Genomic DNA, 17,671 nt, shown 5'->3' on the forward strand with positions numbered 1-17,671 from the left:
CTCAGCAGTCAAGAGCAACCAATAAGGTTGTGGATGCCAGATGGGACCCTGATGTAGCATGTTTGGTGACACTGGTAACCTCCAGGGAGACTCTATCAACATGTCTTGAAGGGCCAAAAACCAAGGCTTGCATGGCCAGAATGGAGCCACTAGAATGGTGCCTGCTTCTTGTTCCTTGATCTTCCTGACTACCTTGGGCACCATCAAAATAGGTGAAAAGGTGAGTAACAGGGTCTTTGGTCATAGAGAGGTAAGAGCATTCGTTACCTCTGCCCTGGCCACTTTCCTTCTTGAATCACTTGCCGGTTGGTTTTTCTAAGCTCCTTTTATGTGCTCTGCTCAAACTGACATCAGATTTTTCTCTGCCCAGGACATTATCTTAATTGCCTCCTTGTGTAGGGCAAATAATCTCAACCTCCTGTTCATGTGTGTTTTCTCTTATATATTGTCTGTCCTCATTAGGATGTGTGTATGGGCTATCTGCAGCTGCAAGTGCCTTAAAGCCAGATCTATGGCCCTCAGCTTTAGAATGTTGATATTCAATTTTGTTTCCGGTTTAGACCACTGACTTTGCACTGGGTTGTTGTCCAGTATTGCTCCCCATCCTGATAAGCTGGCATCTGTAAAGATGTCTTATCTCAGACATCCAATAAGATTTGCCTTGAAGTAACTTGAACATCTTTGTCCACCAAAATAGGCTGATCTTTACCTTAGGTGGTACTCAAATGGGTAAGTCCTCCTTTTTTCAAGATATGAAATTGGAAAGGCCTTAGTAGTTGTTATAATTGCCTGGAATGCAGTTGTCCACAGTGGACTGAGTCTATGCACAGTATCAGCAGACCCAAGAGTTTGGCCAGGTTCGTAAGAAAAGTAGATCTGTTCATGATCATGGACATCCCTCTGATTTTTTGTGCTTTGTGTACCAGGAGAAATAAGCGATTGACTGGTCTATCTACGATGATCCTGTTAGGGAGGTACATATATTCTATTCATGAATATGCCAACTAATCCTCCTTCTGGGGCAATATCCCTTCACTTGCCAGGTGCAGGATATTCCACCTCTTCTTCTATGGCAGAGTCTGTAGTTGAGTGAAGTAATATCATTCAACACACATATTGGTTTACGTAACATTAAACATTGTTTAATAACTATATACAGTGAAGCAAACAGTAAGCTGAGAGAGAAAACATGTTTTGTGGCAAACAGCAGCAGTTACTTCTCCAACTGACAGAAAAAAGAATGTTCAGTGCACCAGTGAGGTAGTGTATCTGGGCACAGAGACCTTAACGGAAAGTCCATTCCACATTTTCTTTGCAGCTTTGTAAGTCCAGAATTGCTTTCTACTTCAGCCTACAAAGACAAGGAAGAAGGAGCTGGGAACTTCAGCAGCCTAGGAGCTTCAAAGTGTGAGCACAGGAGAGGGGGGGAGGAGCCCCACAGGCCTGATTAAAGCCCTGGGCGGGCCAGTTCTGGCCTGCATGACGGACATTTGACATCCCTGCCCTAGTTGTTTTCCCTGTTGAAACTGAAGATGGTGACTCCTGCAGGCTGGAGAAATCGTTCCTGTTTCCCTGATTGGACAATGGGAATCACTGTCCTCCGCCTCAGTGGGAGAATGAGGGTGGTCTGCAAAGATTTGCCAAAACTGTTCCCACACACAACACATCTGGACCTCACTGACTCTTGGATATTACTTAGAGTTTATGTTCAGAACACCTTGAACACTGAATTGGGGTTACCAGGCAGGCAGACAGACAGAGCAAGCTTCAAGTAAAGAGTATTTTGTGTTCAGTTCCAAATCTGGCCATAATTTTATGTGTACATGTATGATTTAATGATAAAATATCCATATGTTTTCATATCCCCTTGTTTATAAAACCTCCCTTCACCCTGAAAACATTCAGGAAAGATTACAACGTAATCCGTTAACAGTACAAACAGAAATACTGGCAAGCCTAAACACTTTCGCACAGACAGTTCTTGAATCATCAAATCAGCTACCTTTATTCCACGTTTTGCTTGCCCAGGGGAGAATCCTGGATCACCTTTAGGACCCTGAAAGAGAAGTTAAATGTTTAAAAATACATGAATTCTCTACTATTGCTGTTTTTGAAAGTGTGCAAAACTGGGAAATATTTTTTTCAATAAAAAGGTGGAGTAGTTCCTCATGCCCATGATTTGCCACACAGTGTTGACTTCCGAAACAGTTATACTATCATATAACTCAGGTTATCATGCAAAACTATTTCTAAAGATCTTACATTCCTTATAAATTATGAAACATACATTTAATAATTTACATATTTCAATAATAAATACTGATCAAGTGACTAACAGGCATGATGGAAACATATTTAAGAATTCCCCTATTTTTATTACAGTACATTACACCTGTTAATGGTTGGTCAGTCAGTCAGCCACCCATAAAGGCATAATGGGAATAAAAATACTTATGATAACAAATTTCAGTTGACTAATATATATTCCACTCTCTAGCAAAATCAACTCAGCCCTTCTTATGTACTCCTTCATTTTGGTTTGATACAGACTGCTCATGGGCAAAAAGATCTGTAAGATCAGCATACAATAAATTTAAATCATTAAATAATTTAAGGAAATTACAAAAATTACCAAAACAAAATAAACTTTATCAAGAACTCCTATCTAACAAAAAGAAACTATTCTACCAAAGGAATTTGGCTAACTTTCTGCAGCTGTTAATGTACAATGATAACAATTAAGAAAATATTTAAATAGGTTTTTATAGTGCAATCCTAAGTATAGATATATCCTTCAAAGTCCACTGACATTATTGGGCTTCAAAGGTTAGGACTGTATTTTTAACCTGCATTTTCAGACTATAATTATCTTGACTGATAGCGGTCAGGAACAATGCCAGGATCTCATGTAAATTTAGCAGTTTGTTTCTAAAAAGAAAAGTACATGGCACAGGCTACCTCATGCTCATATGGAAGTCTGTCTCAGGTTTCTCAAGCTATACTGTGTCTCTTCAGCAGTAAAAGAAATATGCTTTACGCATCCCTGCAGGAATTCTTATGCATATATTGCAGGCCTGGAGTTAGGTCATTAGCAAGTAAATATTTATATATGAAGACAGAGTTGGGCCATGTAAAAAGAGTTTAAGACTTACTCAAGAACTGGCTCTCTAACTCTTTATACATTGTTATCTCCCCCCCCCCCCCACACACACACACAAAGAGCTGCACACTAAACATTTAATCCTCCATCACCACAGCCCCAGTAAAGACATCTGGCAGGTTCTGGAGAGCCAAACACTGTGTATTTTGAGAGGATTAATACAACACCCTATCATTTACCTCTTCCTATGATTTAAAATAATGAACCTCATCAGGACACTGCCTCGTTCCTGCTGTATTGAGACTAGCATTGTTCCTCTTCCTCAAGCCCAATTCACATGTCACAAAATGTTCTGTATCTCCCAGTTTCCAAAGGAAACCTAATTCATATGAGGACTGTTGGTGAAAGAATCTATCTTGACCCAGGTTGACAGCTCTGTAATGACAGCTGGTGATCTAGCCGGCATGCTAGGTCACAGTGACCTTATCAGCAGGCTGGTTTGAGCCGGCTGAGGACAGGTGAAGGAACCTGCTGAGTCAGCATGACAATGCACTGCCAGGATTGGCTGACTGGACTATAAATGAACTGTGTCTGCAATGCACAGGTCTCTTTCTGAGAATTGAATTGCTGGCGGAGCGTTTTGTTCCTGTGATCAATATATTGGACTGCACTAGAGAGCACGTATTGTATATAATGTAAATACACTACTTTGGCACTAGTTACAGGTGTCTGGCTGATTTCTTTCCTGGAGCTCAGTGTCGGGCTCATCACACCACTCACTCTGCTAGCGTCCGCACCGACAAGGACTACATGGGAGATGTTACTTAAACATTCCCCCATGCTATTTACCCACCTTGAAATGGGCCCAGGGAGCTGTTTTCCTCACAGGGAATATTTACATTTACTGTTGACAACTTGTGCCAACTGGGCAAACATCAACTCCTCAGGACCATTTCAGGTTTGGAAAAGTGCTTTGGGGGCAGGGAGACTGAAGCACCCACTCCCTGTGTCCCTTGGTCCTAGCCTAAATCAGGGGCCCACTAGTTTAGGAGGCATGGAACTCCAGAACATCTCTTGATAGCATGTGGACTAACCCCTCCTCTGAAGCCTCCTTCTCTCCCTTCTCCTTTCCTTCTCATCTATATCTATATTCTCCACTTCCTCCTCTCATCACCACTCATCTGACTTTCCCCTTCTCCTTTTGTTTGTTTGCTCCTGCCTCCACAATTCATTCTGGCTACCAGGCCAATACCGCAGTGAATCAGCCAGTTAGTGTCACACAATGTTACTAGCAGGTAATCTCTGATCTTGGCCAAGTCACTCAAACTTGCCCTCCAAAATCCAGGCCATACTGTTACCAATGAGATCTGCCTCCTGTAGAAAGAGCAGTTTACATCCAGATAGAAATAAACACCCTTCATAAACACTGCCTGACCTAAAGGTGAACCTCCTGAAAGGTATGCCAGTCAGGAAATAAACCAGCTTTGCAAAATATTTGGAATTGATTCAAAGAGGCTGATTTGCACAAACGTTCCTCTCCCATTTGAGAAAACGTAATACATAATTTACAACAGTGGATTTCTCAGGAAAATAGGATCATACTTTGATCCTAATCACGGGATCATCCTTTGACCATCCATCTTTATCAGCATATCTAAGCAACAAGAAGTGTTGACTTCAAGGTGCCATCACCATATATCTTAACTAAAGAAGAGCTGTCAGAGTCCGCTCAATACTTTAAACTTCCTCTGGAGAAGCCAGTAGCCATTTGTCTAGGTCATGGGAACCTTTCAATAAACAAATAAACATTGTCTTTTTGATGCAAACACATCAACAACATACTCTCAGGTATATTAATATCCCCATTACCTCTTTTCCAGCATACAATGAATTAAATCGTTAAATAATTTAAGGAAATTAAAAAATTACCAAAGCAAAATAAACGTTATCAAGAACTCCTATCTAACAAAAAGAAACTATTCTACCACAGGAATTGGGCTAATTTACTGCAGCTGTTAATGTACAATAATAACAATTAAGAAAATATTTAAATAGGTTTTATAGTGCATACAATGAATTTTTGCATACAATGAATTTATATCCAGACTTCACACCGGAGATGCTGTTCCCTTCTTCCATGGACTTCATTATGCAAGATTGGTAGATATTACCCCATTTCTCAGTTCTATAACCCTGTTACTCTATGCTCCCTTTTAGTTAGCATTGTGTGTATGTTCTCAGAATGTTTTCTTTTTGTATGCATGTTTTGTCATTTGTCATAAGAGCCCCATGGTGCAGAGTGTTAAAGCTGCAGTACTGCAGTCCTAAGCTCTGCTCGCGATCTGAGTTCGATCCCCAGTGGAAGCTGGGTTTTCAGGTAGCCGGCTCAAGGTTGACTCAGCCTTCCATCCTTCCGAGGTTGGTAAAATGAGTACGCAGCTTGCTGGGGGGGAGTGTAGATGACTGGGGAAGGCAATGGCAAACCACCCCATAAAAAGTCTGCCGTGAAAACATTGTGAAAGCAACATCACCTCAGAGTCAGAAACGACTGGTGCTTGCACAGGGGACCTTTCCTTTTCCTTTGTCATTCAGTATTTCTTCCAATACCATCAGACTGTTTATTTTTAGGGTTCTCTTATTTTGAGGGATCCTGGTATACACAGGTGAAATGATCTCAGGTTACCCACTCTTGCTAAAAGCTAAATTCCCTATCATCCAATTAATTAATGAGACCATCCATCCTACTGCCTGTCGAGATGCATGTCCATTCCCATCCACATTACATCATGAAGACTGAGCTGAGCAGAGGTTCTGCTGCTTGCCATGCATACAATCCTTGAGTTGCATACAGGTCTCCGGAGCTCAAGGAAGAAACATCCAAGGGCTGCTCACACACACATGCAAAAACAATTCATGTATTACAGCTACAAAGAACTCTTGCTTACCAAAAAAACAAAGCAAAACATAAACTCAACCAATCTGTTGGTTTAGAACCTCAAAGAACAACTGAAACCAACACAAGTTTAAAAACTGACTTTACTGTAGTTAACATTTTATCTTTGAAAATTCTGCTGGTTGCTGAAGAAAGAGTACATGGTATGTACTCTATCCAGTGGATGGGTGGTACTGTATATATTTCAGACATCACATATCCCACATAAATTCTGTACATACTACTCTGGCTACTCTGGTATTGCCAGATACTTATAAAAAAGCATCCAACAATCACTAGGCTGTGTTGTTTTACAATATCAAACTGTGAAAGACCTATTTGATATATTTTCATGGCCCAGAGTGCTTTTTAACACCCGTTGCTACAGGTCAGATTCCTGCCATGAGGAATCACACTAAAACAAATCAAGGCTAAGGGTCCACCCCCCCACCCCAAAACATTTCTATCAAATTGTTATAATTAAATATGAGCTGAAGGCATTCCACAACTGCACAAATCTGTCTAAAGCTGTTTAAGTAGCTTGTGCTATTCAAGTTTGAGTTTGGAGTTACCTCCTAGGTCTTAATCTATAAAAGCTTCATTTATTCTCTCGTATTTAAAAAAAAAGACCCGGAAAGACACTGGAAAAATTCAAAACACCTGAAACAATATTAATATGTTTTCTTGGAGCAATATTTATAGTTTTATGTATTTTTAGGTTTTTATGTATTTTATTGTATAATTATTAACGTATTTAAATTGATCTCTGTTAGCTTTTTTTTTCTGTTGTAAGCCGCCCTGAGCCCACCTTGGTGGGGAGGGCGGGATATAAATCGAATAAAATAAATAAATAAATTTATTAAAAACATGTTTCCAAATTAAATGGCTACTTTGATAACCCTAGACCGCTGAATTAATTCTGATTCATTTCTGAAAAATTATGACAACCCAAAGCTATAAAAACTGCACAAGATCAATAGGCATATTACTATTCTATGTTACTGTTTATGCCATAGTCTTGACATCATTTATGGGTCAGATTTACAAAGAAGTGTTTTCAGTCAGGGGCCTCATTTATAAGCCACATAAAAGACTAATTTCAGTGTAAGGAGGTTTTGGGAACTTAAAACAGGCACATATAAGAATGCCCTATGATTCAGATGGCTGTGCTATTTATATGTCAGCTTACCTTTGGACCGGGCAACCCCGGCAGTCCTGGATTTCCATGTGGGCCAGGAATACCCTGCAGGAAGTTAAAAAAGTATAACACAACACATCAGAAGAAAGGAAAAACACAGTACTTCTTAAAAACAATACATGACTATTCGTCCTTATATATAATTTACTCACAGAAAACTCATTTTTATGAGTGTCTGTTACATGGCTTGGGTGGGGGGATACTATGCCAATAATAAAGAACTATAAGGTCTCTTGAATTAATGTTAGTAAGTGGGTAATCAAGTATTGTTGTTTTTTCTAGTGCAAAGAAGTCAAATGAAGTGGTAACCCAATTCCCAAGTGAGTTCCTAAGACATTAAATTATTTAGCTAATCTTTTAGTTTATTTTTATTGAGCCTTTTGTTGATCCAAAGCAGATAATCAATTAAAGTAATCATCAATTAAAAGTCCATTTATTTAACGTATTTGTATTCTTCCATTCTACCCAAGTTGGCTAACATAACAGAATAAAGCAATTAAAACTACAGTAATCCAAACCAGAAGTGTCAAAAGTAAAGAATCTAAGAGAAGCAAACCAGTACTAAAAGATTCATTTTTCTTTCTCCCCAAATTTTCAACTAAATAAAACTAAATTTAACTTTCTATGGAAAGGCACATTTAAGAATGCCCTATGATTCAGATGGCTGTGCTATTTATATGTCAGTTTACCTTTGGACCGGTCGTGTGAATTCTACAGCTAACTAGGCCCTAAAATCCTCCAAATGTCAGTGCCCCCAGTAACAAGAAACTAAGTCCCAACCTGATAGATAAATGCTATTTGAGTTCTTTCTCTGCAGAATTTCAAACACGTAATATTCCAACCATACTTTCTCAACTGCTACACCCAATGACCTATTTCTACATGACAACTTCAAGGAAGCCTAGATATTTATGTTTTAATTAATTTATTTTTAGTCTGCCTTTCTCACATGACCTCAAGGGAGGTTACACAAAGTGAGTCAACAAGATCAACAAAATGGTACATTTAATAACTCATACATATTATACATATATTAAAAGTCTGGAACCATCCCAAAGAACTGAAATATAGTATGAAGATGATGATGATATTGGATTTATATTCTGTTCTATACTCTAAATGTCAGAGTCTCTGAGCAGTCACAATCTCCTTTACCTCCACCCCCCACACACATCTGACACTCTGTGAGGTAAGGTGGGGCTGAGAGAGCTTTTACAGCAGCTGCCCTTTCAAGGACAACTCCTGCAAGAGCTACGGCTGACCCAAAGCCATCCAGCAGCTGCAAGTGGAGGAGTGGGTAATCAAACCTGGTTATTTCAGATAAGAGTCTGCACACTTAACAGCTACACCAAACTGGCAGTATAGAAATTACATAATCAGATCCTACAACAGACTGCCATTCCCAGTAAGCTTATACTGTGCAGCCTTAATACCTGCACAGAAAAGCCAATCTGAATAGTTCGATTTCAAGTTTGAAGTGAGGTGTTTGTACAGTTATCTCTCCTATCCCCTCCTGCTTCAGACCAACATGGCTACCCACCTGGAACACAATGCAGAAGCCCACTCTTCTTCATTCCAATAAGCAAATGAATATGACCTTTAGTCTTCATAGTTAAACAGATGATAAAAGGACTTAAAAACCTAAGGATTATTGTAGTCGTATACCAACATGCTGCAAATTCTGAAGTAGTCTGTGAACACTTTAATACAAAAATTACATTGTGTGGAAGTGCAAAGAAAAATCCATTGCTTTGTCTGTTACATGGCTTGGGTGGGGGGATACTATGCCAATAATAAAGAACTATAAGGTCTCTTGAATTAATGTTAGGAGCATATACCAATGACAGAGTCCAGTGGCACCTTTAGGACCAACAAAGTTTTATTCAAGGTATGAGTTTTCGTGTGCATGCACACTTCTTCAGATACACAGAAATGGAAGGTAACAGTTCAAACTTATGAAAAGTCATGTTATTTATTTAATTTATATTCCACCCTTTCCCGAAATGGGCTCAGGGTGGATGACAACATAGATAAAACAATTAAAACTTACAATTAAAATCAAAACAATATGAGGCAGTACAATAAAATAATAGGCAAGTTATAGACCATAGATGGCAATTTCAATTGGGCAATTCCTGTTCTATCTCCACATATCTTAAAACATATGAACATATGAAGCTGCCTTATACTGAACCAGACCCTTGGTCCATCAAAGTCAGTATTGTCTTCTCAGACTGGTAGCGGCTCTCCAGGGTCTCAAGCTGAGGTTTTCCACACCTATTTGCCTGTACCCTTTTTTGGAGATGCCGGGGATTGAACCTGGGACCTTCTGCTTCCCAAGGAGATGCTCTACCACCGAGCCACCGTCCCTCCCCATGTTACATCATGTTACAAGCTAATTTGCTGTTCAGCCTCTGTTTATAAGTCTGAATGTTATCTTCCATTTCTCTGTATCTGAAAAAGTGTGTGTACACACAAAAGCTCATACCTTGAATAAAACTTCATTGGTCTTAAAGGTGCCACTGGGCTGAACAAACCACCACAGCTGCCCGCCTAGATATACCAATGACAGTCAGAGAGAGATCCAGGTGGGCAGCTGTGTTGGTCTGAAGCACCAGAACAAAGTTCAAGTCTAGTAGCACCTTTACAACCAACGAAGTTTAATTCTAAGTATAAGCTTTTGAGTACATGCACACTTCTTCAGATACGAGAGAGAGAGAAAATGAGAACGAACACATGACTGATTTGAACATTAATTACCATGCTTTAGGAATAAAAAACATTTCAGCCTTTACTCACTCTTGGGCCTCTCTTCCCTGGTGGACCAGGTAATCCTGGAGGACCTGGAGGTCCCTAAAGGGGAAAAAACAATAAAAATTAAGGCTAAAATCAGACAAGTGATTTATTGACAATACCAACTGCTTTCATTTTGGAAACAGAAACCATTCAGTGCTATTAAGTTCTTCATCAAATGTTCAGCTCACTGTAATGAGTACTATTTGCAAGATTTCTGCAGAGGGCCCTGCAGCTGTTAGTATGTCCACTGAAACTGCACAGATAAGAATGGCCATGAAACAGAAACAAGAGTTAGTATCCAGTCATAGAGTTCCTACACAGGAACAGCATATCCTTCTGTGGAAGAAGAGATGGGAATTTTCACGGACTCCCCCTTCTACTGCAGACCTCCACTCTGCCCCTGTGGTGTTCTTGAGGGTTTGGTAATTCCCAGAATCAAAATTTGGGAGGCCTCACTGGGCTTCAGCAAGAGAAAAAAGCAAGAAATTTTCACTTTGAAAAGTCCACAGAAGCTTGCATACCACAGTGAGCATTTAACCTTCAAAGCTAATACTGTTATTGCATCAATATTGCTTGAATCTTTTTTTTTTTTTGCGGTGGACACCGAGTCCCTTTGAATGTGCCACAAAGATATAGGGCACAACACATTTCTAAAGTCTGCATGGAACCACAGAAAATTATATTCCTCTTCCTCCCTGATCTATCTATTGCCAGGGCTTTTAAAAAAAGAAAAGAAAAGGCCCAGCAGGAACTCATTTGTATATTAAGCCACAGACTCTGACATCACCATTGTTTCACACAGGTGAACTCATTTGCATATTAGACAATACCCCCAACACCAAGCCAGCCGGAACTGTGTTCCTGTGCATTCCTGTTCAAAAAAACCCCCTGCCTATTGCCCTCCCAAAACAAACACTGATGCATTTCTGTGTAATCAGCCTTCATCTCCTTACAGGAAGGAAGGAATAGCAGTTTAGTCATTCAAGCCCCTTGGTACCCACTCCATCACTAAACAAGGGTTCCATCACTGAGATCAGCAGCTGCTTCCTGGAAGGGACTAAGGGGTTTTGTTGGGAAGGGAGAGTGAGGCCAGCTATCTACAGTATGTCACAGAAGTAAGTACACCCCCTCACATTTTGTAAATATTTAAGTGTATCTTTTCATGTGAGAACACTGAAGAAATGACACTTGGCTACTATGTAAAGTAGCTTTTATAACAATGTAAATGTGATGTCCCCTCAGAATTACGCAACACACAGCCATTAATATCTAAACTGCTGGCAACAAAAGTGAGTACACCCCTAAGTGATAATGTCCAAATGGGGCCCAAAGTGTCAATATTTTGTGTGGCCACCATTATTTTCCAGCACTGCCTTAACCCTCTTGGGCATAGAGTTCACCAGAGCTTCACAGGTTGCCACTGGAGTCCTCTTCCACTTCTCCATGATGACGTCACGTAGCTGGTGGATGTTAGAGACCTTGCACACCTCCACCTTCTGTTTCAGGATGTCCCACAGATGTTCAATAGCGTTTAGATCTGGAGACATGCTTGGCCAGTCCATCTCCTTTACCTTCAGCTTCTTTAGCAAGGCAGTGGTCGTTTTGGAGGCGTGTTTGAGGTTGTTAATATGTTGGAATACTGCCCTGCGACCCAGTCTCCGAAGGGAGGGAATCATGCTCTGCTTCAGTACATGTTGGCATTCATGGTTCCGCCAATGAACTGTAGCTCCCCAGTGACAGCAGCACTCATGCAGCCCCAGACCATGAAAACTAGTTCCTGGAGACTCTGGCCCACTGCTCCCCCTCACCACCCAATTGTCACCCTCCCAGAAATGGCTATGTGCTTCTGCACTGGCCTCAGCTACAAGGACAGTCCAAGTGACTTTTGACTAGAATATGCTAAGTTCAGATTATGTTGGTGAATGTGGGGAGACGATTAGCCTACCCTTAGCAGAAATCTTCAGCTGGCTTTGGAAGCAATCCCTAGGAATCCCAACCTCAAGGTGGTATCTGGAGTTTTCCCAGAATCACAGCTGATCTCCAGTTTCCCTGGAGAAAAAGGCAGCATCAAAGGGCAGACTCTATGGCATTACATCCCCACTAAGCTTGCTGCCCTTCCTAGGCACCTCCCCTAAATCTCCAGCAATTTTCCAAGCCTGAGTTGGCAACCCTATTGCAACCCCATTTGTAAGGGTATGCATATTGTAAGCCAGATGGAGAAATAAATACATGATAGAACCCCTACTCAGTTTTTCACTAGCCTTCATTAGATATCCAGATGTACAGATGGGCAAGTGCCACCCCAGTCTCATGCATATTCATAGGGAGGTCTGAAAAAAAACTTATTAATGATGTGGGGTTGAAAATTTTCCAGTGCTTTATTTTTCCATGAAAACTTTCCCATTCCATGTACATAAATGTAGCCTCAGGTGGGTAGCCATGTTGTTCTGAAGCAACAGAACAAAGTTTGAGTCCAGCGCCACCTTCAAGACCAACAACATTTAATTCAGGATATAAGCTTTCGTGTGCATGCACACTTCTTCAGAAATGTTGAAACAGACTTCCTCAAGCCTTACATATAGGTAGAGAAAGGGCTAATTAGAGTTAAGATGCATAAGTAACTGAGTGATAAGTATAGCTAAAATTGTATTAAAGCAGTTGAGAAGACCTGTGAATATCAGCAAATTAGCATACAAATAAAAGAGTTAACAGATGTGAGAACCAAGACCAATTTCACACTCACCCTACGCCGCTCTGACGTTCCTCTTTTCCTTCTGATTTCCTACTATCTGCCCTGGGGCTTCAGCCTGCATCACAGTTTTTGCGGAGCAAAGAGAAACTGGTTTTTAACGGTTTCTCTTTGCTGTGCAAAAACGGCAACGCAGGCTGAAGCCCCAGGGCAGATAGTGGGAAATCAGAAGGAAGCCGCAATGAAATGAGGAACATCAGAGCAGCGTAGGCTGAGTGCGAAATCGGTCTAAGTTTGTGTCTAGTGGCAACTTAAACTCTGCTGATCTTAAAGGTGCCACTGGACACAAACTTAGTTCTCACATCTGTCTATTAACTCTTTTATTATCTGTATGCTAATTTTTTGCTATTTTCAGGTCTTACCAACTGCTTTTCTCCAATCTTAGCTATACTTGTTACTCAGTTACTTATGTATCTGGACTCTATCTAGCCCTTCACGACAACTAACCCTGCTACTTATATGTAAGGCTTGAGGAGGATGTGGCATACACACAAAAGCTTATAACCCAAATTAAACTTCGTCGGGCTAACAGTGCCACGGTAGAACAAATACAGTCTGTTTATCTACAGTTGTCAAGTCTGTTGTGCTGCAAATCAACCATGTGAGATGGGCTAAATGCAGGAGATGAAGCATGGACAAACCCCAGTGCTTGTACAGATCCAGATTTGTAAATGGTGTATTTTCCCTATTTAGCTAACATTATTTAAATTATTTATTTTAACTGAATCAGAAATTTTCAAAAATCATCTCATACAAAAGATAACACCACTTCTTGTCCATTGGCAGTCATATGCTACTCATATGTACACCATAAACTACAGGAACCATCTCGCTTTTCTCCTTTTTTTGTTTTTCATTTTTTTGAACGCCTCTAATAATGCTTTCTCCATATGGCTGCAAGAAGTTACACCACTACTTTGAATCCCACTGTCTGGATTCCTTAGTAAATATCAGCATTTCCAAAACAAATGCACTGTATCTCCAAGACCAGCTAAACTTTTTTATTATTATTAAACAGAAAAGAACACTATTTCTGCATTATCCCAGGACATTGTGCTGAAAAATCACATACAATCATGGCTTAAAAATTCTTCTGTATCAATATATAATTAGTAAACAAATCACGATAGAGAAAAAAAGCTAACCAGTTTTTAAAGTACATGGTTTAAATTTAATCTATACAGAAACCTTATAAATAGTCACATCTGGCTGGCTGCAAGTTGAGTAAAAAATCAATCCCAAGCAGACACTCAGTGAAGTTGTTTCTCTTTTTGATCTTAGGCCACAAATGGCTAAAACAGGTATGTACTGGCAGCCTAACTGGTGAAGCTTTTGTGATCTCATTTGCAGGCTGCCAAACTATACACAGTAAGGCTGTATTTGGATGTCATGACAGAGGTTTGTTGATATTATGAACAAATGCATCTTATTCACTGTTCTTGAGCACAGCCTTTCCTCCTCCTCCAACACTTGGAGCATGATTTAACTCTTCCCAGTTAATGGGCAAGTTTGTTTGTTGTACCATCCACATGATGATATTTCAGCAAACAGGAAGTTGTTTTTCCCACTAAACCAGGATTCTAAATCACTGTTAAATGCCATTTGGGATTCCTGGTTTCTGGGAAGAAAACATATACCAGTTTGCTGAGGCACCTGCATTTGGATATCATAGCAAACTGATATGAATGGAGTTTGATCAGGTGTTCAGTCTACAGATCCATGTGTATGGACAAATGAGACTGGAGGAGTCAAGGATGCAAATAAGCACAAAACATAAACAACACAAAGGACTCTCAGATTATATCTGTTTCTCCCACAACACTAGTAATAATAATAATAATAATAATAATAATAATAATAATAATAAAATTTTATTTATACCCCGCCCTCCCCACCGAGGCAGGCTCAGGGCGGCTTACAGAGTGTGGCAAAAGCCATGTTAAACAATAAAACAGTTATACATTTCAGTACCATTTAAAATTACCATTAAATTTACATAATATAAAAATCTAAAATCAATCTAAAATAATCTTATCTTATTGCTAACTCGATTGTTGATGTTAGTGATGGCATGGTGTTCATTTCAGGTTTCATCTTGGAAGGCTAGCCAGAAGAGGGCGGTTTTGCACGCCCTAAGGAATTGGCTAATGTCCCGTAGGGCCCGCACCTCTTCCGGCAGCTGATTCCACCATTGGGGTGCTTTTATAGAGAAGCCCTGTTCTCTGGTTATTTTTAGTTTGGCCTCCTTTGGCCCAGGTACTTCCAGACGGTTTTGTGAGCTGAATCGCAGTGCTCTCTGGGGAACATAGTAGTTCCATCAACTGCTTGGATGATGTATAAACTGCAATATTTATTTTTATGAATTTATTTAGACACCCTGTATTTTTTTTCACAAATGGGATCCAAAACCACTTAGAACAGCATTCTTCCCCTCTTCCACTTTATCATCACAACAACAACCCTGTGAGATAGGTTAGGCCAAGAGAAAGTGACTTCCCCAAGGATACTCAGCAAGCTTCCATGGCACAGTGAGGATTCAAACCTTGGTTTCCCAGATCCTACTCTAACACTTTAACTGCTACACCATCCTCTCATAGTTCATTGTAAGCAGACCCTATAACAGCATGTCCCGGTGAAAATGCCACATGCAGCACTGGAACTAATACCTGCAGGATTATGTTTAAAAGGTAAAGGTAGTCCCCTGTGCAAGCACCAGTCATTTCAGACTTTGGGGTGACGTCACATCACAACATTTTCACGGCAGACTTTTTATGGGGTGGTTTGCCATTGCCTTCCCCAGTCATCTACACTTTCCCCCCAGCAAGCAGGGTACTCATTTTACCAACCTTAGAAGGATGGCAGGCTGAGTCAACCTTGAGCCGGCTATCTGAACCCAGCTTTCACTGGGATCAAATTCAGGTTGTGAGCAGAGAGCTTTGACGGCAGTACTGCAGCCTTACCACTCAGCGCCACAGGGTTACCATTCACTTTTTCCAGGTTCAAAAAATATTATATAATTATATAATTTTAGCTGGAAACATCACATTTTTATGCATCAGTTTTACAGATGACTAAAAATATGTCACATGCCCAGATGTCATTATCAATCATCCTGTTACTTGGCAGCTGGGATTTATGATGTAATGCTTGAAAGAATAATGAAACACAGTTGCTGGCATTTTAATGATTTGGTTTGCACACATACCTAGGGAAACCAGTACACTTCCCTCTTTACATGTGCTACCCAAAGGAAAAAAGATGCACACCTCCCAGTATCACAACTTTGGTACCAGCATGTATGTAGGAATATGTTCCCAGCAACATGACGGTCATAACAATGGTGGGCTGCTTTTGCCTGCATCAGACCAGGGTTTGAAGCTAACACTACTGCACTTTTGTAATTTAATTTTTTAATTATTTGATATATATTTCTTTTGCATAGTTTTTAGTGAGAAAGGCAGACTACAAAAAAGTAAATAAACACAGAAAATGCCCATTCTGCCGTGAAAGTTCATTGGGTGACCTAAGGCAGTCATATACTTTCAACCAAACCTATGCCACAGGGTTTATTGTGAGAATTAAATTTAGGATAAGAAAACAACGTAAGCCACTCTGAGTCCCCATTGAGGAGAAACAGTGGGTAAGAATGAGGTAAACAAATGCAAAAATAAAAGCAATGTTATATGAACTGAAAAAAACACCACATTTAAAGGGCATTGTTTATACAAACACTAAAATGCAGTACCAGTGTTGAATGTCAGTAGGCCCTACAGCTTAATATATTTGGAAACTGTCCTAAAACAAAACAATATGGACTAAAGTCATATGGACCCCAAACCAGCATGAAGCTAGAGAAAACTGAATGTGTATTTTCAGAATTATAGGTTCAGAATGTTCCCAAAGATTATGACTCTATGTTTGTTCACATTATCCATTTAATGAGGCAGCAAACATCTTGAAGTATACCTGTGCCAACCTATAATGGTTTCTAGGTTGCCAAGTCTGGCTTGGGAAATTCCTGGAGATTTGAGGACTGTGGAATCTGAGGAGGGGAAGGAACTCCAAAGGGATGTTTTGCCAAAGTGTCTGCCCTTTGAAGCTGCTATTTCCTCAAGGAAATAGCCTGAAGATCAACTGTAATTCTGGGAGAACTCCAAGCCCCACCTGGAGGTTGGCAACACTAACTGCTTCCTATCCTGACATCAACTACAGATTAGTGTATGGAGAGTCTCTTCCATTTCTCATCTTGCCTTGTACTTACAGGTTTTCCTTTATCCACCATAGTAAACTAACCCTTAGTGTTCCACTTTTTCCTTGCCAGAGAAAATAAGAAAATCCTTTTACCAGCTATTTTCTTTCCTTATTCTCTCCAATGATAACTGCTTTTCCCTGCTGTTTCCAATTGCAAACAGCAGCAGCTGCCACCAGACAGCCCAAAGAGTTTATCCTGACAAGGGAAAGTGAGGCACTACTGGGGTGGGGGGAGCTGCAACACTATTCTTGCCAGCAACAGGAGCCAGTGTAAGTCTGGAAGAGGATATGAAGACAGCACAGTGGCTGCCTGAAACAAAAGCTGCTACAGTACGGGGGACGTAAATATATGAGGTTTCTCCGTAAAAAAAAAAAAAAAGGGCAAAGCATGAACCAACCCCTAAAGCAATGTTCTCTGTACATTAACTATACAGAAGTTAGATCATCATGATTCTAATTAGCAGCACAGTCAGAGACTGACAGTCAACAAGAGATATGATGTTATAAATGCTTGGAGGCAGAAGCAGCACCAACAGCAGCCAAGCAATATAAGACAAACAGCTCAAACAAGTCAGTCAAGTTGATGTTATTTTTTAACATCTGTGTTTGCCTTAGTTTAGTCTAGCTATACATTTTCAAATGGCT

The 17,671-nt window shown here is 40.2% G+C and overlaps 1 protein-coding gene across 1 annotated transcript in view; it reads right to left on the reverse strand.

Annotated features, from left to right (window-relative positions):
* The window catches only part of COL24A1 (collagen type XXIV alpha 1 chain), a 282,681-nt gene that overhangs the window by 229,634 nt on the left and 35,376 nt on the right, over positions 1-17,671 (reverse strand). The window contains exons 4-6 of the mRNA XM_060232149.1: positions 10,030-10,083; positions 7,222-7,275; positions 2,003-2,056 (exon numbers count right to left, since the gene is read on the reverse strand). Of these exons, the coding sequence (XP_060088132.1) occupies positions 2,003-2,056; positions 7,222-7,275; positions 10,030-10,083 (162 nt within the window). The remainder of the gene's footprint in view (positions 1-2,002; positions 2,057-7,221; positions 7,276-10,029; positions 10,084-17,671) is intronic.

This window comes from Heteronotia binoei, chromosome 2 (assembly GCF_032191835.1).
Source record: "Heteronotia binoei isolate CCM8104 ecotype False Entrance Well chromosome 2, APGP_CSIRO_Hbin_v1, whole genome shotgun sequence".
NCBI lineage: Eukaryota > Metazoa > Chordata > Lepidosauria > Squamata > Gekkonidae > Heteronotia > Heteronotia binoei.